Here is a 21391-nt window from a genome sequence, read left to right as displayed (position 1 = left end):
TTTATTGACCTTCCTTTCTACTCAACCTTTCAATGACTTCTTATTGCCTACCCAATAAAGTTTACACTTCTCAGCCCGGACTTGAGGGGCTTCCACAATATGGCGTGCGCCTGCTTTTCAGCTTTGTCTGTTTTTGCTCCTGTCATATTCTCTGCCCCCTGAACAGAACCTTGGGCTTTCTAGCTTCTATGTCTTTGCCCAGGCTGTGCCCTCCACTGAGCCTGCCTTTCCCACCTTCCCATCCTAGCTTCTCCCATTTCTTTTAGATGCTACAGCCTCCCACCCTCTGGCCCGGTCAAACCTTACACTTGGCTGTAGACTCTATAAGGCTGTGCTCTAGCTATCCAAGCTTGTCCCCTGTCCCCTACTGAGGGCTACAGTCCTAGCTTACTGAACTCTGCATGTCCCCTTGGGCTCTGCCCAAGCGGGCGCAGAGTCAGTGCTCCGGTGGTCGTGGCTCTGAATACTGCATGGAGAAGAGAATGTGGCCGGCCATGGCTGAAGCCGCAAGGTCGCCAGAGGGAGGCAGAGGTGGACGGGAAGCAACCTGGGCTTGGCAAATCAACCCTGAACCTGGCAGCCTTGGCATCCAGGAACAAAGCTGCCAGCATCTCACCAGCAGCCTGGCGACCATTCCTGCAGGAAGACCCAGAAAGAAAAAGTCTTTGGCTCTGCCAGATGGTTTTACATCAGAAAGTGGCAGGATTTTATCGGTGGAAAGACCATTGCAGACCAGGCCTTGCCAAGCAGTTGGCCGCTGCATGCCAAGGACTTGGGGGGGGGGAAATCTTTCCATCTGATGGTGCAATCGAACCCATCCTTAGGGGTGATCTCCATGGAAGACTGGCAGCTCCCGGAGGCCAGGGACTGGACTGCTTTTCTACTTGTATCCTCAATACTTTGTACATAGTAGGAGCTTAATAAATGCTTCATTCAATCATTATTCATTCATTTATTCCACACAGCCTTAATTTCTCTTTCCTCACTTGTCCAGCAAGTGGCCCTCGGACCTCAAGGAGGACCATGCAAAGGGGCTGGGCATCTGGAAGAAGTGCACTTCCTCTCTCTGGGCTTCATGTGTAAAATGAAGGGACTGGACTCCGTGGCCTCTAAAGCGATGAAATCGTACTTGTCGAGCACTCCCCGTAGTGCCTGGCACACACGAGGTGCATGATAAATCCTCGTTTCCGTCCCTTCTCCCTCTAAGATCACTTTCAGCTCCACGTGCAGGACTGGTGATGCCCCAGCCTGCCGAGTGATCAGAATCTTAGGGCTGAGGCCCCTGAGGAGACTGAGGCCAAGGCATATTAGGGACTTGCTTAATAAAAATAAATACAGCAAATAAACAAATAAAAACAGTCAAATAAATAAAATGCATCAAATACATAAATAAAAACATACGTTAAAAATAAAATGCGGCATAGCTGGAATCTGAAGCCAGATCGCCCTCCTCTAGACTCAGGCTCTTCTGGCTGAAGTATATCCTTGCATACATCTGAGGGCACCCCTGGGAGCAGGGGCTAGGTGACCCTGAGGGTGTTTGGGGGCACATTGGCTTTGTAGAAACATGACTTCCCATTATTATCCTTTGGTCCCAGATGATTTCTTACCTACCCAGTCCTCCCCAGCAAATATCAATCAAGCACCTACTATGTGCCAGCTATCGTGGGCAGCTAGGTGGTGCAACAGTGCATAGAGTTTGGGCTTGGAGGCAAGAAGATATCTTCCTGAATTCAAATCCAGCCTCAGACTTTACTGGAGGACCCTGGGCAAGTCACTTCACCCTTTTTGACTCAGTTTCCTCATCTGTAAAATGAGTTGGAGAAGGAAATGGCGAACCACTCCAGTATTTTTGCCAAGAAAACCCCAAGTGGGATCAGGAAGAGTCAGACATGATTGAAACGACTGAATGCCAGCGACGATGTGGAGACTATAAAGACAAAACAAGAACCAGTTCCTGGCCTCCTGGGGACCCATGGCTGCTGCAGATCAGCTCTTCTTAGAAAAGGCCATTCTCTGTGTTGGTTGAGCCTGAGTGACATTGAGCTAGCCAGTATGCCAAGATCTTTTCCTGGGGCATTGCCCAAGTGCCCCCAAGAGAAAGGTTCAGGGTAAACTTGGGAAGGCAGGCAAAGACCTATTCCTGGAGGCCAGTGGAGAACAGTAGGGAAGACACTCAAGCTTTCCCTGGGAGCTCTTCTCATGGATCTCCCGCAACAGCCCCAGGACAGAGCTCAAGGAAGTCAGAGGAAGGAACCAGAATCCCCTCTCCCATTCACCCCCTTTGTGACTGAGCACAAGGCCTCTGACTCTGGGCTGTCTCTTCATCTGTGAATGGACATTGCCAAGGAAGTCAGGATACCAACTGGGCACAATTTCCCAGCCTCTTTTCTTCTTCTCTGTGTCCCCAGTGAGGTGTGGCCTGACCTTGGGAGTGGCTGGGGGCAGGGGTTTGGGAGGCAGAGCTGGACAAAGAGAAGGTGGGGGCAGGGGGAGCCAGAAGGTAGAAGCTAAGGAGGGGGCCAGTCAAGCTAGTATGAGGCATGCAGAGCTAATAGCCACCCCCTTTCCCTCTCTTTTCCCAGGGGACTGAGCAGAATGCCCTTCCCTCCAGGTGACCAGTTAACCTCGTGTTTTGTTTTTTTTTCCCCCCATTTAGTTCCTTGTTTAAACATTTAAGTCTTAATACTGTTAAGTATCTCAATGTACATTACACATCTTATGTAAGTAAGATACTGTTAGCTGTTAACACGCTTCATTATTGTCGAGATGCCTGAGAATAAGGGGTCGGGAACATGTCCAAGGAAGGGAGATATTGAAACAGGCTATCATTTGCCAGAGTGTGATCTCTGGGTGGGGACTCCGAGCTACGGATTTCTTTTCACAGCTTCCTCGAGTATGGGAAATGTGTAGGAGCAGATACAGCACCACCAGCTGGCTTGGTTTCTTTGGGAGGAGAGCCCTCCCAGAAGGGAAGGGCAAGGGAGAGATGCAGACACACACAGAGACACACACAGAGGAAAGAGACAGAGATAGGCAGACAGAGAGACAAAGACACATGCAGAGGAGACAGGCAGAGAGAGAGAGGAGAGAGAGAGAGAAGGGAGGGAGAGAGGGAGGGAGGGTGAGGGAGAGGGAGACAGAGATGGGGGGAGAGGAGGGGAAGGGAGGGGAAGGGAGGGGAAGGGAGGAGAGGGGAGGGGAAGGGAGGGGAGGGCAGGGGAGAGAGAAAGAGAGAGAAGGGAAGGGGAGGGGAGAGAGAGAGGAGAGAGAGAGAGAGGAAAAAAGCGACGGAGACAGAGAGAGGCAGAGACAGAGACACAGAGAGGAGAGAGATGGACAGAGACAAGAGCAGTGTCACAAAAACCCAGAGGAGGAGAATGTCCAGAACCTGGTGCCAAATGCTCCAGGACAAGGATTGAGAAAAGGCCCCTAGATTTTGGCAGTTAAGAGGTGCTCAGTGACTCTGGTGAGCTGTTTCCATTGAAAGATGAGGTCGGAAGCAGCATTGAGGAGAGAGCAGAGAAGTGGGGGTGCCCACTGCAGATGGTGGGGATGACAGCTTGGGGGGATGGCAGGGTCCACTGAGTCTAGGGGGAGGAAGGCAGTAAGGGAGGAGCCAGCAGATGGGGAGAAGTGAAAGGTCCGAGACAGAGGAGGTGGTTGTGAGGACAGTTCTCTGGAGGAGGTGGAAGCAGGTCTCAGAGTAAGGCATCTCCGATGGGAGAGGAAGGAAGTGCCCAAGCTTGGAGTCACATGCAGTGGGGACCCCTCAGAGCCATGGCTGGAGGGGAAGGGGGCAGGTAGGCACCTGGAGCTTTGGGGGGGCACGCTGCTGTCCTGTTGGCCTCCTGTCAGCAGCTGTGCCCCAGGGAGGCCTCCGAGGGCACCGGGGGCAGAAGCCTGGCCAGAAACAGTGCCTGCTCTGGTTTTCTCTCGTCTGCTTAAGGAGCACTTTGCATTAAGCAAGGATGCTACGGTCCTAGGCATGTGTGCTGGGGTCACTGACCAGACCTGCCTTCTTGGAGTCAGTGTTCACTGTGACCTCAGTGGCCATGGAAACATGCAAGCAAATGGAGACCTTCTCTGGAGTGTGGCGGTCATGTCCACAAACAGGCTCCAAGTGGCGGAGGCACCTGGTTCTAAGGCTGGAAGATGGACTTCAGAGGCCACCAAGTCCAATATCCTCGTTTTACAGACGAGGAACCTGAGGACAGACAGGTTGTTGACTGGTCCAGGGTGACACAGCCAGTTAGTGGAATTCGAACTCTGGTCTTCTAAGCCTCTAAGTCATGTTGCTTCATTGGGGTGTGGAGGTCGTGTCTATGGGGCCTGTGGTATTAGGGCGGCCCAGGGAAAGGCAGTGAGCCTGGGTGCTGGCACCTCCTGGTACCGTCACTAAGCCAGTCTGGTGCCTGGCCTCCTCTGGAGGAGTTGACACCCATGGATCAGTAGGGAATCTCCCTGCAGCATGTGTATCATGTGTGTTGTGAGGGAGTCCTGCCTTGGGAAGTCCCTCCCTGGCCACAGACTTGCTGGACAGCTTTGGGCAAGGCCCAGCCCCTTTCTGGGCCTCAGGTCAAGAGTGGGTAAGATGTGCTAAGGCTGAACTCCCACCCAAGGTCAGGAGCAGGGGGAACTGAGGAAAGCTGTCTGAGTACTTGAAGCCTTGGGGCCACCAGAGCAAGGTATCAGACTCATACTCAGGGCTGCTGATCCTCCCCATAATCAGACTCAGCCTTCCTGGCCTATCCTGAAGGACTCCCTTACTACCTGAAGGGCTGAGATAGGGCCCTCAAGTCTCAGCTTTGGTTCTGGGGCTGCAGATCCAACTCTTGGCCAAGCCCCAGGGGATGGTGCTCAGACCTAGGCCCCGACTATGGCTTGCCCCCCTCCCCTCAGCACCAGGAGGCATCCCAGCGGATATAGAGAATAGATATGTATATATTTACTCTTTAAAAATAAGATTTACAGCTGAACCATCAGCTTTACAAAAATAAACCTCTTCATATAAATAACTTCTGGGGCAGGAGGGGGGCAGGTACAGACACAGACACAGATGGACAGACTGAGTCCCCGGCAGGGGCTCCCACCCTTCAGAGGAAAGGACGAGGCTCCTCAAGCCCTCAGGGCAGTTGTGGAGGGGCCTGGGCCAAGGTGCTCAAAGACACCTGAACAGGTGGGCACATGGGCATACACACTCACACACACACACACACACACAGACACACACACACACACTCCTCCCTTGGAGGCAGGTGATACTACAGCATCGAAGCTGCTTTGCATAGATGCTACCAGGTCCACCCTAGCAGCGGGGGCCAGGTCCCTTGGGCTCTGTGGCCATAGGGTGCCTGGGTTCCTCCGAGACCTCCTGGACATAGCTGCCTGGCAGTGGCGGTGGGTGCAGGGCCACAGTGACTGAGGCTGTCAGAGTGGTAAAGGTGCCCGGGCTTGCATGTGGCCCCCAGCAGGCCTCACTTCCTGCTGTGGCTGTGAGGGAGGGGAGGCCAGGGCCAGGAGGGCTGTCCTTGTACGTCTGTACCACCTACGGGGGAAAAAGAGAGCATGGTGAGCCCAAGTGGCCTATCAGCTAAGGCTGTTCACCCTCCCTGCCACCCCTGCCAAGCACTCTCACCGTGATGGTTGGGAAGCTGGGGTCCTTGCTGGCCTCCACCAAGATACGGGAGTGGGCTGGGGGCAGGATGAAGGTGCTGGGGGCATCCCCTGCTCCTGTCTCAGGACCCCTGAAGGCTGGGCTTGGGCCCAGGAAGAAGTGAGGAGAACTGAGGGGCAGTGATACTGGATCAGGGCGGGACAGGTGGCTGCCTCCATCTGACAGAGATACCTGGGGGAAGCAGAAGGCAAATGTGGGTCCAGAGCCGAGCTGGGCTGGGCTCACTTCCTGCTCTTCATGCATCTCTGAGAGGGGAGGGGGCAGCAAAGACAGGCAAGAGAGGTCCCCAGACTGTGGCAAGGGAAGTCAGGACGTCCACAGGGAATGAGGCAATAATGGGTGTGTGTATAGGGGGGTCCCTGGGATAAGGGCCCCATGATGGAGGTAGGGGAGGGGGATCCCACAGTGAGGGGCTGGAGAATCACCTGGGGTGGAGGTCCCAGAATGGACAGCAGCACAGGAAGCAGAACAAGCCCGTGAAGTAGACCCAGGCCTGTCAGAACCGTCAGCACCACAAAGAAGTACCTGGGGGAAGGGGCAGAGGGGTCCTGGTATAAGGAGGGCACCACCCAGGGGAGCACTATGTGGTGCCCGCATTGCCTGGGGCCTGGGGAGGAGGCAGTATATCTTGTTGGGGGCTGGGGATAGCCATACCTTACAATAAAGTCAAAGTCTGAACCGGCCAGCATGAGCAGGCCCAGCAGCGTGGATACGGCCCCATCCATCACCGGCGCAAACATGTGCTCTAAGGCCTGGGCCGAACGCACATCCCGGCTGCCTGTGGCTGTCAGAAAGCCCTGGGGGAGGAAGGGGCCCAGAACGGGCCTGAACTAAGCCTCTGGCCTGGACACTTCTAGGGATAATCTGAGGGGAGACCTTCACAAGCTGAGCTGGCCTGGGTTATTGCAGAGTTCCAGGAAGAGGAGAGAGCCTCCAGGGCATGACAGGGAGCTGGGGCCTGATGCTCTACTGGGATCACCCTGGGGTGGCTGGGAGGGGACTGAGTCTTAGCATCTCAGAGCCCAAGGAGCCTTTGGGGGCACCTAGTCCAATTAGGACCTGGTCAGGAATCCTGGTACAAAGTCCTTGACAAATGGGCATCCCACCTCTGGGCAAGGGGCCTCCAAAGAGGGAGAAGCCACTCCTCCCAGGAGCGGCCCATCCTGACAGGAAGCAGCTCTGTTTGGGGTCTTTTGGGGCCAGGCAGGGCTGGGATGACTCAGAAAGCCAACCCAACCTAGTTTTGGATACAGGGAAACCCTGACTCCCAAGGGTTGGCTCTCGGCCACAAGTCAACGACCTGAATAGTCTCTGAGGACAGTAAGATTCCACTGATAGCCATGGGGAGGAGAGGGTGTCATCTCATCTATGGGACCCCCCCCCCACAGGATCCCATGGCTCCAAACTGGGTCCCAGGCTTCTGGGGAAAAACCATCCACTTACCAGAGCCACATGAGCCGTGAACTCAACGCCAATGCCCACAGAAGCCACGAGAATTACCACAGGGATGGCACTTAGTTTGATGCCCAGGAAACCCATGATACCAAATAATTCCACAGTCATCATGGCCAGCACCAGCACCTGGAAGGGTGGAGGAAGGGGAGGAGGATTAAGGAAGAGGAAGGGGACAAGGGGAGGGAGGAAGGGAATGCTGCTGCTCTGGGCCAGGCACTTGGCCAAAATGGGAGGGAAGGGGGCACTCACAATGAGGCCAGCTGTCCAGGGGCTGAGCAGCAGCAAGGCACAGACCACGAAGGTGCAGGCCAGCAGCACACAGACGGCCAGCAGGAAGCAGCGACGAAGGCCTAGGTACTGTTCCCAGAAGAGGAAGGGGGAGCCACTGGGGTAGGCTCGGATCCCAGACTGGCTCGCCTCTTCACAGGCGGCCCGGGCCCCCTCGATGGCCTCTACAAAGTCCTCCGTCTGTCGGAGTCCACTCAGCAGGAAGGGGAATTGGGCAAACTCCAGGGGCGGGGCTGCAGGGACTGTGGAGGGAGATGGGGTGAGTTTGGGAGCCAATGTGGGTTCCCGGGCCTGCCTGCCCCCCAGGCCCTTCTCACTCACTGTGCAAACTCTCTCCTGTGCTGTCATATTTGTCGTGAAGCCATTCGGGGGGAGGAGGATAGAAGTTGGCTTGGGAGGCAGCCAGGCCCAAGGGGTCTCTGCTCACCCATACAGTCAGCCCAACGTAGAAGAGTTCAGGCAGGATGAGGCCGTCTGCATCCACGAGCTTCCGCTTGTCCAGCTAGGAGGAGAGAGAGGACTGAAGGTAGGCTCCAACCTCCCTCCCAGAAGCTCAGCACTAGAAAGAAGGAGAGGCTGGCCTGACAGTCTCAGGTCTATATCCTAAAGCCCCTCCCCTGAGGACTAGCCCGAGCAGATACTGGATGACAGGCTTAGTGCAGAGCCTGGCACATAGTAGGCACTTCATAAATGTGGATTGGACTGGACTGGCCCATCCCTGCCTGCTGGGCCAGGCTTCCACTCACCTGGCCATAGTCCAAAGGCTCCTTGGCATCTCCCGTCTGGATAAGCAGCCTGTAGGCCAGGGCACCATCCTCAGAACCGTTGCGGCATGAGTGACGTGTGATGCGACCAGCTGCCCAGTCCTCGTCAAAAGCAGTCTGGATTCCTTCAAGGAGGGCAGACAGACAGAAGGTCAAGGAAGGCCAGCCTCTCCGGCCCTCCAGGCCCTCTCCATTCCAGCCATCCCTGAACCTCACCCTGGAGCCAGGCGCTGTAGCGATGCAGCCAACTTCGAGGAGGCTGTGGTGCCAGCACGGACTTGAGGGCACTGAAGCGGCTGTGCAGGTCCAGCAAGGCCCGCTGGGAGTGGGCATAGTCAAAACCACCCTGGGTCACAAGGGCCACCTCGTACAGGGAGAAGTACTTGATCTGGGCAGCTAGGAAGTCATACTCCTTGGTGCCCCGGGGCACAACATCTGTCAGGGTCAGCCCATCCTGCACCCAGGTGGCTCCATACAGGCTCAGTCCCAGTAGGGCCCCGAACAGTACCAGAACCAGGCCCTGGGGGGAGAATGTCGATGAAGGCTGGGCAGGCAGAAGGGATTGCCCAGAGATTCCAGGTTGACCAACCGTTTCCACCCCCAACCTGCTCAACTAAGTCCATGGTTGTCACTATGGGTACCTTGGTTCGTGGCTGCAGCAGCAGGGGTGCGTACTGACATCGCGCAAATCGAGACAGATTCCAGCGGGCACAGGGCAGCGGCCGGCACACCTGCCCCCGTCCTGTCCCAGCCACCTGGCCCAGCAAGTCTCTTGTTGAACCCATGGGGCCAAAGAGTTGGGAGCCCAGAGGCTCGGTGGGGAGAGGTGCCAGGTGTGTCGTGGGGGGCAGGATGGTGACCACGTGTTGGCCGGCAGTATCGCAGCGGGCAAAGGCCTGAACTGTAGCTGTCAGATGAGCCCCACTTCTGGGCATCTGGACCTCCCCTAGCTCCTGGGGCTGGATCTGAATCACCCGGGAAGAGCAGGGGCTGGAAGAGACATGGGTCTCCATGACACATCCATGTCCTCGGCCAGGGAGGGACACAGGACAGGAGGGAGGGGCTCAGTTCCAGGATGGCACAGTCTTGCTGCTGAATGCCCATCTATAGCACTGAGGCAGAACCAGTGAGAGCATGAGCTGGGGGGGGAGGCAGAGGGAGAGCTGGAAGCCTGGGCCCCCTGAGGGGCCTACCCCCACATACCTGGAGAAGCAGCAGAGCACATCTAGCCGCTGCCGATGCCGCCGATGCAGATCCAAGCTGAGGATGGCTGGGAAGATGAGCAGGACGGCAGTGAAATTACAGCTGACCACCACTGCAGCCTAGAAGGGTGCAGGGAAGGTAAGGGGGGCTCAGAGTTATGTGGGCCCCGCTCCCCCTTCCTCCTCCCCACCATCACCGCATCAGCTGCAGGCAGCCTTGGGGCCCCTCACCTGTAGGGAGAAGGCACGAAGGGCAGGGATGGGGACCAGGGCAGCCATGAAGAAGGCGACCAGGTTGTTGACAGAGGTGAGCGCTACGCTGGTGCCCATGCGCTGCAGACACTCGCCCGTTCGCTCCTGCCAGGGACAGAAGCTGTTACCGGGGCTGCCATGAGGGGTGGGTGCTGGGATCAGGGTGGGAAGCGCAGGACCCAGCCAGGGGCTCACCTGCAGCGGGATGCCAGATGGTGCCTCAGTGAAGGCATGAGCCAGCAGAAACATGTCATCCACCCCAATGCCCAAGGCCAGGAATGGAAGCACCTAGGGGAGGGTCAGAGAGGGGTAGCTGTCAGTGACTGGAGGCTCCAGGGACAGGACTTAGTCTTCAAGGTCAGCCCAGACCTTCCAGCCCCTTGGGAAAGAAGCCATACCTGGGTTGTAGCAGCATTGAAGGTCATACCCAACAGTGAGCAGAGGCCAAGGCCAGAGGCCACAGACAGGGCAACCAGCAGGACTCCAGCCAGGCCAACAGCCCCCTGGGACTTGGAGCAATCCCAACGGAGCATGGTCACACAGGCGTAGGCCAGCTGAGGAAAGAGGGAGAGGTCAGGGCTGGGTCAGGGAGGCACCAGGCCGTCCCTGCTTCAAGAAGTCCTGAGCAATGGGGCACTCAACAAACTGGCATAGCCCCACCTACCATGAGAAGGTAGCCACCAGCTACACGGACTGCGCTGATGTCAGAGAAGGAACGTAGGAGGTCATCCAGGGTGGTGGCAGAGAAGGCATGGATCTGCTGAGATGCATTCTGGGGCACTGATTGCTGTGCCAGCTAAAAAGGGGCAAGGGCATGGCAGTCAGAGCAGGGGATAAAGAGGGTGTGGGGGTCAGAGGGAGGGATGAAGGGGGCGTGGGGGTCAGCAGGAGGGATGAAGAGGGCATGGGGGTCAGCAGGAGGGATGAAGGGGGTGTGGGGGTCAGAGGGAGGGATGAAGGGGGTGTGGGGGTCAGAGGGAGGGATGAAGGGGGCATGGCGGTCACAGCGGGGGATAAAGAGGGCGTGGGGGTCAGACAGAGGGATGAAGGGGGCGTGGGGGTTGGGGGGCATGAAGGGGGAACAGTGGTCACATGGGGTATGAAGGGGCAAAGGCGGTCAGAGAGGGGATGGGGGGGGTCCAAGGATGGGCGTAAGGTCTCCGCCCTGACCTCCACAAAGCGCCTCTGCCAGGCCTGGAGCACAGCGCTTGCCTGGGCCTCACTCCAGCTGATATCATGGGTCTCATAGTCTCCTCGGTAATGGTCATAGAGCTGCCGAGGGCTCATGAGCAGGAAGGTGCTCTGTAGGGCTTCCGCACTGGGAGAGCGAAGGGAAGCAGAGGGTGTCACTGACCCGACTGCCCAGAGATGCCACCTGCCCCCCTTCCTGCCCAGCCCTCATGACTTGCCCCCTGCTGAGCAGCCCCTGAGACGCTGGGACGCCATGCCCCCCCTCCCTCAGGGGCTCCCCACCTGAGCAGCCGGCCCTGAGGGCTCCTCACCGGGCTGCCCAGCAGCAGCTCCTCCTGCCAGTGCATGAACTTGCGTGAGAAGCCGTGGCAGCCCCCACTCAGCTCCCGGGCAATGTCTGGGACCTGCAGAAGACCAGGAGGGTAAGCTGTACCCTGACAGTGGCAGAGCAGATGGGCAGGGGATTGGGCACAGGGACAACTCTCCTTCCTTTGGGAAGATGTTGTCTGGGCTGGTCTAGCCCAGGAGTTCTCCAACTTTGGGGTCTCTTAGTGGTTGGGCCCACTTAGAAAGCCCTTGGTAAACAAATAATCTGTGAGTGCCCCAGACCTAGAAGAGGCGGCCTGGATGGGCCTTGCTGGACCATCCAGCTCAGGCACCTGGGGTGGGTGGGGGCAGGGGACTCAGGCCTGGGTTCCACAAACTCATCTGTTTTTAGGTTTCGTTTTTTGTTCGCTTTCTATTCCTTTCTCTTAATTTCCCAGTTAAATCTCTATGTGAAAAGTTCCAAGTTCAAGTGAAGCAAGGGGAAAAGAGATTTGTCCTCACATGGGCTCTGCTGCTGGCTGGGGCTGGTGGCCCTTGGGGTGGGGGTTCCTGGTCCCCTTTTCATGATCCTTCCCTCCCACACTCACATACCTGCCTGCTATGGTGATTAGGGGCACTGGCTGGGCAGTGGGGGTCATCAGGGTGCAAGCAGGGCCGCCCGACATAGGCCTGGCCCACCTGGGCCTTGTCCAGGAGCTCCCGGAAGCCCTCAAGGGAGGCAAAAGGGCCTAACTCTTCCAGAAGTTGCTCAGGGTCCAGGTTGGTCCATTGAATATCAGGTCGGCCCCTAGACCAAGAAAGATGTAGGAAGGATTGTGAATCCCCAATCCTACCCTGGGGCCCTCATTCCTGCTCCTGGTTTCTCCCACTAAATTCATTTGTTTAATTATTTGCATGACTCCCTCTCTCTGGGGGACAGGGGACAGATCCTCCAAAGCCCCCAATCACAGTGGAGGTACAAGGCAGAGGGTGGAGGCCGGACTCGCTAAGATTGGGTAGGGGTTCCTGGTTAGGTAGGGGCTGGTTCATAGCCTTCATTCCCACCTATGTGCACACATGCCTCAACGGCTAGACCGATGCGCACAGGTCTGGCCAGAGACAGACTCTGCCATGCATTGGGCATGTGGGGTGCCCTTCCAAAGGGGCAGGGAACAGAGGGGCCTGGGCTAACAGCTACACGCACCTGTTACCTGGTTTACTTCCCAACCATACCCAGACAGGAAGACAGCTTCTGCCAGGATGAGGATGCCCAGAGGCTCTGGGCCACTCCCCTGTCCTGGATGACCAGGTGCCCCCTCAGCCCAGGGTGGGGAAGAAGAAAGACAGCATCACTTACGGTAGATACGCAGAACCCCCTTGAAGTTTGGCTCCCTCCCAAAAGCAGTCCAGTGGAGTGAGGATCACACAGGGAAACAGCTTCTCAATCATCTGTCAGCAAAAATCCACCCTGGTCAGGCTCCTTTGCCTGGACAGCTAGCCTCCCTCCTCCTATACCTTTCCCCAGGTGCCTCCTGCTTGGCTCCCTTGACCACTTACCCGCTCAATCATCCCATTCTCAATGACAGGGACTCCTGCCTTGTAGCAGATTTTGTTCAGATCCCAGGACCTAGAAGGAGGTGAGATGGAAGGGTTGGGAGGAGGGTCCCTGAATTGCGGCCTCTCCCCCATCCCAGGTCCTGGCCACTCCCAGCTCTGAGTCCTCCTGGCCCAGGTCCCCCCCACTCCCCACTCTGGCCCAGGTCCCAGACAGACTCACTTTCCATAGAGGGAAACTTGGACTTTGCTAGCTGCCAAGGCGGCCTGAAGGTGCAGTCCCAGAGCCTCAGGTGTGAGGACAGTCTGGCTGGCTCCACGGGCAGTCTGGATCAGGGTCTGGGAAGTATACACAGCCTCTTCCCCAAGCTTCTCCTTTGTGTAACGTAGCTCCTGGCTCACTCGGCTGCCCACTGTCTCCAGACAGAGGAGGAGAAAGAGGAAGGTACTGCTCAGCCCTAAGTGCCAGGTGACCCCAGCCCCCAGGCCTGGCCTTGGTACCACTATACGGCGAGCACCATGCCCTAAGCATGGGGTTGGGAAAGATACAAGGAGCCCACCTGGCCCTTCTCCTAATGAATTCACAGATTTGCAGAGGGGAAAAGGCATAGACAGAAACCCCACAAATACCAAATAAAGTATCCACATGCCAAACCCGCCCGTGGCCAAGATCGCTGCTTGGCGGAGGGCATCAGCACCGGCTCTCTAGGTAGGGATGCTGAGAGGGGTGGCCACTAGGCCAAGGAGGGTAGGGAAGGAAGAAAGGACAGGAGACACCTCCCAGGGACATCCTGGAGGTCAATGGGGTTACAGTAGGAAGATATGACGTTGGACAACCAGACTGTGGAAGGCTCTGGATCTCAGACTGAGCTTCCTCAAGGCTTCTTTCATTAAATAGTGTGGGGCCAGGGAACATTGAGAAGTAAAGTTTCTATGTCTAGGACCAGAAAGCTATAGAATAAAGTGGAGGGAGGGGGAGAGTTCTGGGTTCGGAGGTGCTCATGAGGTCAGTAAGGAGGGCCAGAGCAGAGACATAGAGAGGGCTTGAGCGTGGGCAGGAGAGTGTGGAAGAGGCCTGACAGAAAGTCAGGAGGGGGAGGGGAGGGGAAGGGTACCTCCAGGGGCACACAATAAGGGCTCAAGGTTCCTTGGTGTTTTAGGAACACTTCCATTTGTAATGGAATGCTGTTGTGCTATAAGAAATAATGGGGGGTGCAGCTAGTTAGCGCAGTGAGTACAGCACCGGCCCTGGAGTCAGGAGGACCTGAGTTGAAATCCTGCCTCAGACACTTGACACACTTACTAGCTGTGTGACCTTGGGCAAGTCACCTAACCCCAATGGCTCTGCCTTCCCCCTTAAAAAAAAAAGAAATAAGGAGCAGGCAGATTTCAGAAAAACCTGGAAAGACTTATACAGACTGATACAAAATGAAGTGAACAGAACCAGGAAAACATTGTAACAGCAACATTGTACCATGATCACCTGTGAATGACTTTGCTATTCTCAGCAACACGAGGATTCAAGACAATTCTAAAGGACTTGTGATAAAAGATGCTATCTACCTCCGGAGAAAGGACTGTCTGAATGCAGACCAAAGCAGACTATTCTTTATTTTTTGTGGGCTTTTCTTTTGGCCTGTGTCTTCATTATGACAATTGTGGAAATATGTTTTGTGTGATTGCATATGTATAACTCATATCAAATTGCTTACTGTCTCAGTGAGGGGGGAGAGGAAGTTTTTAAAAAACTGACTTCCATTTGAGCTCAGCTCACCACAAACCCTGGGAAGCAGCTATCACAGGTGTCATCAAACCCATTTACAGAGCTGGAAACTGAGGCTGAGAGGTCATTTGCCAATTGTCACACAGCTTGGAGGGATCTGAACTCCAGGTACAGTGCTTGGCCCACCAGATGTAATGTGGAGGCTCAGGGGAGAAAATGTTCTGGGCATGCAGACCATTGATGATGGCTGAAGCTGGGAACCAGGAGCAAGGAGGGGTACGAAGAAATGAAAGAGCTCAAGGTAAAGAAAACCTCCCTCATGCTGAGCGCCCCCTGAAGAGCAGCTGGCTGCTCAGGAAGGTGGCAAGGTCCCCTGCATAAGAGGTCTGCAAAAAAGATTCGGGATGGCTTTGAATTAGATGTGCTACAGAGGGGCCCAGACCCAAGAGCTACTGGGGCCCACCCAGCTCTGAGCTACCAAAGGGGAATGAGGTTATAAAGGCACTGGGCAATGTCCCTGCCCCACCCCCTTTCTTAAAGGAGACAAGAGGGAAGAAAGGTTAGGACCTGTAGGGAAAAAGTAATTTTTAGAAAAACCCAGAGAATAGCATCACTGAATCCAGGGGAGGGTCACCAGCACAGCTGCCACAGGGGGACCAAAAAGGCTCCATCTGGGAAATCCTCCTGGACCAGGCTTTGCTGGGAGGGATGTGGACGACAGTGGCAGGTGAGAAGAGGGACAGAGAGCTGGGCATCTGGAGATAAAAGAAGGTCCAGGGTCCTGCCTTAGTGAGTTTGGGCCTGTCCAAGTGACCTTGGGGCTCCAGAAAAGTTCTAGGGGCCAGGCTAGCAGGCCACGGATGGCAACAAGAATGCTAAAAGCTGAGGAACACTTCAGTGAGATGGCAGCGAGGAAAGGGAGACCCAGAGAAGGCAGGCAAGCAGCAAATGAGAGGAGGAGAGTCCTCCACACAGGGAACTAGTCTGGCAGACGGACGAGGTCTGACCAGGGACAGCTCCCCTCCTGGTCAGAAGTGAAGGAGCCAGTGAATGGAGTGGGAGAGACTGAAGACCAGGGAAAGAGAAGGGATGAATGAGAGAAAGAATGATGGTGAAGGCAGTCCCAGCAATAGACCCTCAGGGCCTTTAGGGCCCTCAGAAGTATTCAGCCCATTCTCTAGAGACAGCAACCCCAGCCAAGTGAGTGTCCAGTCTCTGCTTTATTATTTGTGTAGTTTGCAGAGCATCGTGCCAATATTCTCTCATTTGATAGACCTCCAGAAATGAGAAGCTCACTACCTCCTGAGGCAGCCGATTCCACCTTGGGTCAGCATCTCAATCTGCCTTTCTCTACTGCTCCCCAACCCCATCCCCAGTCAATTCCTTTTACTGAATCCATGCTCCCCAGGTCCCCTGACTTTCATGCACCCCAACACTTTGTTCAGCCGCCCCGTTCCTCTGAGTTTTCACCCCCTCATCCCAAAGATCATCTCTTTCTCGAGCTAATGAAGTGGAGAGAGCACAGAATGTGGAATTAGAAAGTGTGAGTCTGAATCCTACCTTGGACATCTGCTAGGTGTGTGAGCCCAGACAAAATGTTTAACCTCTCTCTGTTCCCTCGTTTATAAAATGGGGGTGATGATAATAGCACCTCCCCCACAGAGTGGTTATAAAAATCAAATGAGTTTGTACACACCTATATTCACACGCACATATGAAAATTACTTTGCAAATCTTAAAAGCGCTACTTGCTATTAATAGAAAGACCTGGGTTCAAATCCTGCCCTCAATACTAACTAGCCGGATGAGCCTGAGCAAGCCACAGAACTTCTCTCTTCTCTGGTCCTCACTCTCTGCATCTGTAAAGGGAGAGGGAAGGGGAAGGCCCTTCTTCTCTACAATGTGCTATGATCCCCAATGTCGCAAAGCCCTTGCAGTTTGATCTTCACTGAGGCCCTTCAGCATGCTAGTATCCCTCCCTCCTCGGGATGCTCCCCAGATTATACAACGTCCTTTGGGATCTGGAGTTAGAGGACCTGTGGTCACTGTACTGTGACTCCAGGTAAATGCCTTGACTGTTTTGGGCCTCAGCTCCTTGCTTATAAAATGAGAGCTGGGGTGGCTGGTGCTTTCCAGCTTCCACATCTATAAGCCGGTGGTGTCTCCTAAACTGTGGCAGACCTGGACGTTGTCCTCCAGCTGTGATTGGTCATTGGGCCTTTTACCTTCCGACTCAGACCCACCGCACTGGCCTAAGGTATCCTCCACTTCCGTAGCCTCCTGTTCACACTAAAGACTCTCACTAAACTTGTGTACCTTGAGGATGCCCGAGTATCTTGGGTACGGGTGGTGGCAAGAGAAGCCGGTGTTGGGGCTAGCCCAGCATGGGGCAAGGGGGCAGCTGCTTTAGGCTCTCATGTACAAAAAGGTTGGATCTGCCAGTCATAGGTAGCAACATTTCTGTCTGAAGGATGGAGGATACCATGTCCCCTGCCCTAAGCTAGGCTCTACCACCCCAGCACCCAGACACAGGACTCCACCAGAGCCTTGGACACAGCTGGGATGCAGAAGCCAGGGAGGCCCATGAGGAGGTACATATAGAGAAGAAGCCTTCTCCATAGGCAGGCCCCAAACCAGCTCTCTCCCCCTTCCCCCCATCCCCCAAGTGCTTTTGGGTGTTCTCTAGCTCCTCCCTCCCTCCCATGCCTCCAGGCTTTAGGAATGCCACCCTCCTTCCCAGAGAGACCACCCAGATCTTCCACTGCTGCCACCCCAGTTTGGGTCTTTAATACCAACCACTGGGACCCCACAACACATTCCTGACCCATCTGGCTTTTGCCTACTTAAAGCTCAGCTCTGACTTAACTCCTCCACCCAAAAGTCTTCGGTGGCTCTTTACTGGCTACAGTCAGAATCTAGACTCATCGTTCTGGCAATCTGGGGCCTGATAAGGCCTGCCCCCCATCCCTCAGTCTACCTTCTCTAGCCTTATCTCTCAATGCTTCCCTCACTTTAAGGTCCCCAGACCAAACCGGATCTATGCTACCAACGCTCACACCCCAAATCATTCCTTACCCTTCTACTGTGACCATCCTGAGCCCCCCTTTCCTAGTGTCCCATCCCCAACACCACGTGCTACATCACTGGAGTTTTTCTTGCAATTTGTTTTTTTAGCCAGGGTGAGGGCAGCATGCCTAGCCCCACTGTGGTCAGAAAGGAGCCAGAGTATGTATGGCAGGGCACAGGGAGAGAAGACAGACCCTGTGTGAGCAAGTCAGCAGGGTAAGGATTAGGGAAAGGGACTGATGAGCTGGGGAGAGTAAGGAAAAGTCAACATACCATAGAGAGACCAAGAGAAGTCTCAGAGTCAGAAGAGAAAGGCCCATCATAGGGAGATAGTTGTGATATAAGAGGCTGAACATGATGGCCAAGAATATTAGTGTGAGATGTGTGGGATGGCTGGGGAAGCGGCATAACCAGGCTAACTTCAGTGGTAAAGAGAAGACAGACGGGCCTATGTATACTCAGAGATGGAGGACAATGGACAGCAGCCCTTGTCCTGGGCACCCCAAGTAACAATATAGGAGACTCAAGTAGAAAGAAAGTAGCTGGAGAAGCTACTTGAAATAGCCGATGCCTCTCTTCCCAGTCCAGGAGGCCCCAGGAACCAGTCCCTATTTGTCCCCAGGTTGGCTTCATTCTCTCTCTGGGACAGTGATGGGGTAGTTCAAACCCCTGGGGCCCCCTCCTTAGGGCAAGGAGGAGACCCTAGAGCTTAGCCTCAGCCTGGGTCTGGAACAGTTCTGAAGGTAGGGGACACAAGGGATAAGGGAAGGTCTTGGGGACCCTCTAAATCTGAACTGTAGAGTTAGCCAAGAGTTGTGCTCATCCTGCCAGTCAGGCTGAAGGGCCATGGAGGTTCAGGGGGGTCCTGTCCCAGGGACAGAAAAGCGGCTGGAGCTGGGTGCCACCCAGGAGGAGGAAAGTTTCTTCTAGGAACAAGGCCCCTTGCTGAGCCTGGGAAGCAGGTGGGGGGGCCACTTGAGCTGCATGGAGGGGAGCAGCCCCATGGAGCTGGGCAGGGGAGGGGAAGGAAGGCGGCTTCTATTGTGGCAGGAAATCCAAGAGCCATTTGGGACCACCCAGGCAGCGGTGGGGCTCAAGTGAACGCTGAGGCTGAGGCAAGCCAGGCTGGGAGGAGGCAGGCGTACACTGGGAAAGAACCATCTGGTCGGAACCCCACGATCTGGGGGAGGGCGGCAGGAATGCCATCTTCCCACTGAAGGAGGAGTGTGGGGGAACCTCCATGGCCCGGAAGGAGAGAAAGAAGGAGCCAGTTGAACTTATTAAAAACAAAGACACCATTTTGATCAGAGGTTTCCCCTAGGAAAGGAAGCTTTTCTCCTGCCTGACCCCTGCCCGCAGCCGCTGAGGTCCACGTTGGCGGGCCCACACCCTATGTTTGACAGGTCAGCTGGGACGGACCAGCAAAACCCACGACTGCCCTTCGTGCTCCACGCCCCCTCCCCCCACCACCAAGGCGAGGCCAGGCCATCTCACCTTCCACCCAGAGGCGCTCCAGATCTGTCTCCACGGCAGCCCCACGCAGGCCCAGCGCAAGGGCCCCGAAGGCCAGCAGCCCCACGAAGAGCACTTTGCCACAGTGCCGCTGGATCGCGCAGCCCAGGCTGAAGAGCAGGCCGCCCACGTGGGCGCGCAGCCAGAGTGGGGCCCGGCCCTGAGAAGAAGAGGCAGAGAGAGCCCCGTGGGGCAGCACAGGGGTGAGACGGTGGGCCACATGCACGCGTAGACCCCGCCCCCCCACGCGTGCCTACAGATGCCCACCCGGCAGCCGCGGCGTCAGATGCGCCTCCCTCTCCATGCCCACTTCCACGCGCGCCCACCTGTCACTCTCCCCTGGCTGGCTCACCTGCGCGGGGGGCGCGGGGCCGGAGGTCAGCAGCTCCCCCGGGGCCATGCCGGGCCGGGCAGCCCCGCGTTACCGGCACGGCGGCTCGGGCTCGGGCTCGGGTTCCATCCTCCGCGCGCAGCAGACCCCGGCCCCAGCCAGACGCCGACCGGCTCCCGCTTGCTCTGCTCAGCCAGCAGCAGCCGCGGTCCAGAAAAGGGAGGGGAGGGGGCGGACCTGGGGGAGGGCCGCGATCCCATTGGCTGCCGAGCCTCGCCCGCTGCTAGGCAACGGCGCCGCGGGGGGCGGGGTGGAGCCGGGACCACCCAGGCGGTGGAGGCGGCGGAGCCCCTCCTCCTTCCTTCGCGACCCCCCTCCTTCTCTCCCTGCCCCCGCCCGATCCAGGTGCTCTCAGACTCAGCCCGGATTAAGCCGAGGGGGCCCGACAGACCCCGGAGGCGGTACCGAGGACAGCTCCCCCCAGCAGTCCGGCCTCTGATTGGCTCAGGGCCTTCATTCATTGCCATTCCACTAAGGGCACCTCGATTCAACAAAAATTCTTTACAAAGCAACGTTTGCACTGCTTTTCTTTTTATTTCCTTTCATCGCTCAATGACCTCTCTCTTCCAGCCCCACCTTATACCAGCTAATCCAGTGAGTTCAGTCAAACTAACCCACGCATCAAGTCGGATAGTAAATGCTGCGCTCCCCATCCGTAGTCCCCCCTCCTTTTGCAAGGAATGGCAAAAGGTGCATTTTTCTCATCTCTTCTTTGAGTCCAACTGTGGTCACACCGTTTGCTTTCATTTTTTTTTCTTCTGCTTTCGTTTACATTATTGCAGTCTGGAAGGGGAGGGCTACCTGCTATGATGAGACTTCCAGGTAAATTCTGAAGGACAGGGACCAGCTATCTCATCCACCTGTGGTCCCCACAGAGCCCTCGGCATACCAGAGGCTTGGTATGTTATTGAATAAGTAAGGGATCACCTTGCTGGGGAGACCCTCGACCTCATCTCTCCGGCTCAAAAGCCTTCTGCAGCGCCCTCTTGCCGGTGGAGGTCTGGTTCCAGCCAATCTTTCCAGGTTTATTGCACATACCCTTTACCTTCTAGCCCAACTTCACAACAAACCCCTGCCCCCTGTGGCTTTTTGCAAAGTCTCCCTCATGCTTGGGATTCTCCCCCTGTTGATTTCCTTCTCTGAGAATCCTTGGCTTCTTTCAAAGCTCAGCTCAGGCTCCTTCCTACACGAAGCCTTGAAGGATTCCCCCAAATGCTGCTGTTCTCTCCTCGAATTAGTCTCCTAGCCTCTTGTCTTCCTACTCCCTCATAATGTACCAGTCTGATTATGTCACTCCCTACTTCTTCAAGATCTTCCCACTGACTTCAAGATCAAGTCTAAGGTCCTGATCCTGGCCTTCAAGGCTCCCCACCCCATCTTTCCTTTTTTATCTTATCTTTCTCATGACAGGAGTAGGGGTGGAAGATCTGTACAGCCGGCTAAGAGAGAATGATCCACATTGGGGGGGGGGGACGACAGCAGGAACAATGGTGTAAAGGTAGAGGAGCAAGGAATTGTGAGGGAGTTCAACCTTCCACTTGCCTGAGGCCAGGGTTGTGCGGGCTCCTCAGCTGGGCCCAGACGCAGGCACTGGTCAGGTTTGGAATGACACCTACTCCATCCTGACTGCGGGGTTTATTAGTACCAGATACACTTAACCACTTACACTCCCTCACTTGCACACTCACTCATTCATTGAGGCTTAGCAGGAAATCTTACTCCCACCTCATGGTCAGCCTCAGAATCAGGTCTTGGTCCAGCTCGGGGCAGTGACTTGCACAGGTGACTGAGCAAGAGGAACTAACTGGTACCCTGGAGTGAGGGGATGAGCTCAGTGCTCCATTTAGCTGTTTCTAGCTATACCCACCTCCTCTTACTTGGGGGAAGGGGTCTAGTCTAACCAGCCTCCATCAACTGCCTTCCCCCAGCTCTAGGCAGCAGACTTTCCCTCCCCACTTGGGGTATCAGAGACCCTGAGAGGTTCTAAAAATGTGGGGTCCCCTTTGGGGG

At 55.8% G+C, this 21391-nt stretch overlaps 1 protein-coding gene across 1 annotated transcript; it reads right to left on the bottom strand.

The window, feature by feature from the left end:
• Window positions 1-5188: 5188 nt before the first annotated feature.
• On the bottom strand, window positions 5189-19390 carry PTCH2 (patched 2). The gene is made up of 23 exons (XM_036756380.1): window positions 19343-19390; window positions 18973-19150; window positions 12913-13102; window positions 12693-12762; window positions 12493-12584; window positions 11748-11943; window positions 11112-11233; window positions 10809-10956; window positions 10303-10434; window positions 10037-10192; window positions 9834-9926; window positions 9618-9743; window positions 9388-9506; window positions 8826-9174; window positions 8401-8704; window positions 8167-8309; window positions 7742-7922; window positions 7382-7662; window positions 7121-7258; window positions 6332-6474; window positions 6103-6202; window positions 5639-5848; window positions 5189-5548 (listed from the first exon to the last, which is right to left on the bottom strand). Exons 1-23 carry the CDS (start codon window positions 19388-19390, stop codon window positions 5309-5311), a joined length of 3759 nt encoding a protein of 1252 aa, XP_036612275.1. The 3' UTR covers window positions 5189-5308.
• Between the last annotated feature and the right edge of the window lie 2001 nt (window positions 19391-21391).

This window comes from Trichosurus vulpecula, chromosome 4 (assembly GCF_011100635.1).
Source record: "Trichosurus vulpecula isolate mTriVul1 chromosome 4, mTriVul1.pri, whole genome shotgun sequence".
Lineage (NCBI taxonomy): Eukaryota > Metazoa > Chordata > Mammalia > Diprotodontia > Phalangeridae > Trichosurus > Trichosurus vulpecula.
The sequence above is the reverse complement of the archived record's forward strand: the minus strand, read 5'-3'. Positions and strand labels throughout refer to the sequence as shown.

Excerpts from the sequence above, each read along its gene's own strand:
- PTCH2 (XM_036756380.1), bottom strand. The coding sequence starts at position 19,390 with ATGGCCCCGGGGGAGCTGCTGACCTCCGGCCCCGCGCCCCCCGCGCAG. Across the intron at positions 10,957-11,111 it reads CCTCAGGGCCGGCTGCTCAG|TGCGGAAGCCCTACAGAGCA; the intron begins GTGGGGAGCCCC and ends TCGCTCTCCCAG. Across the intron at positions 9,927-10,036 it reads TCAATGCTGCTACAACCCAG|GTGCTTCCATTCCTGGCCTT; the intron begins GTATGGCTTCTT and ends ACCCTCCCCTAG.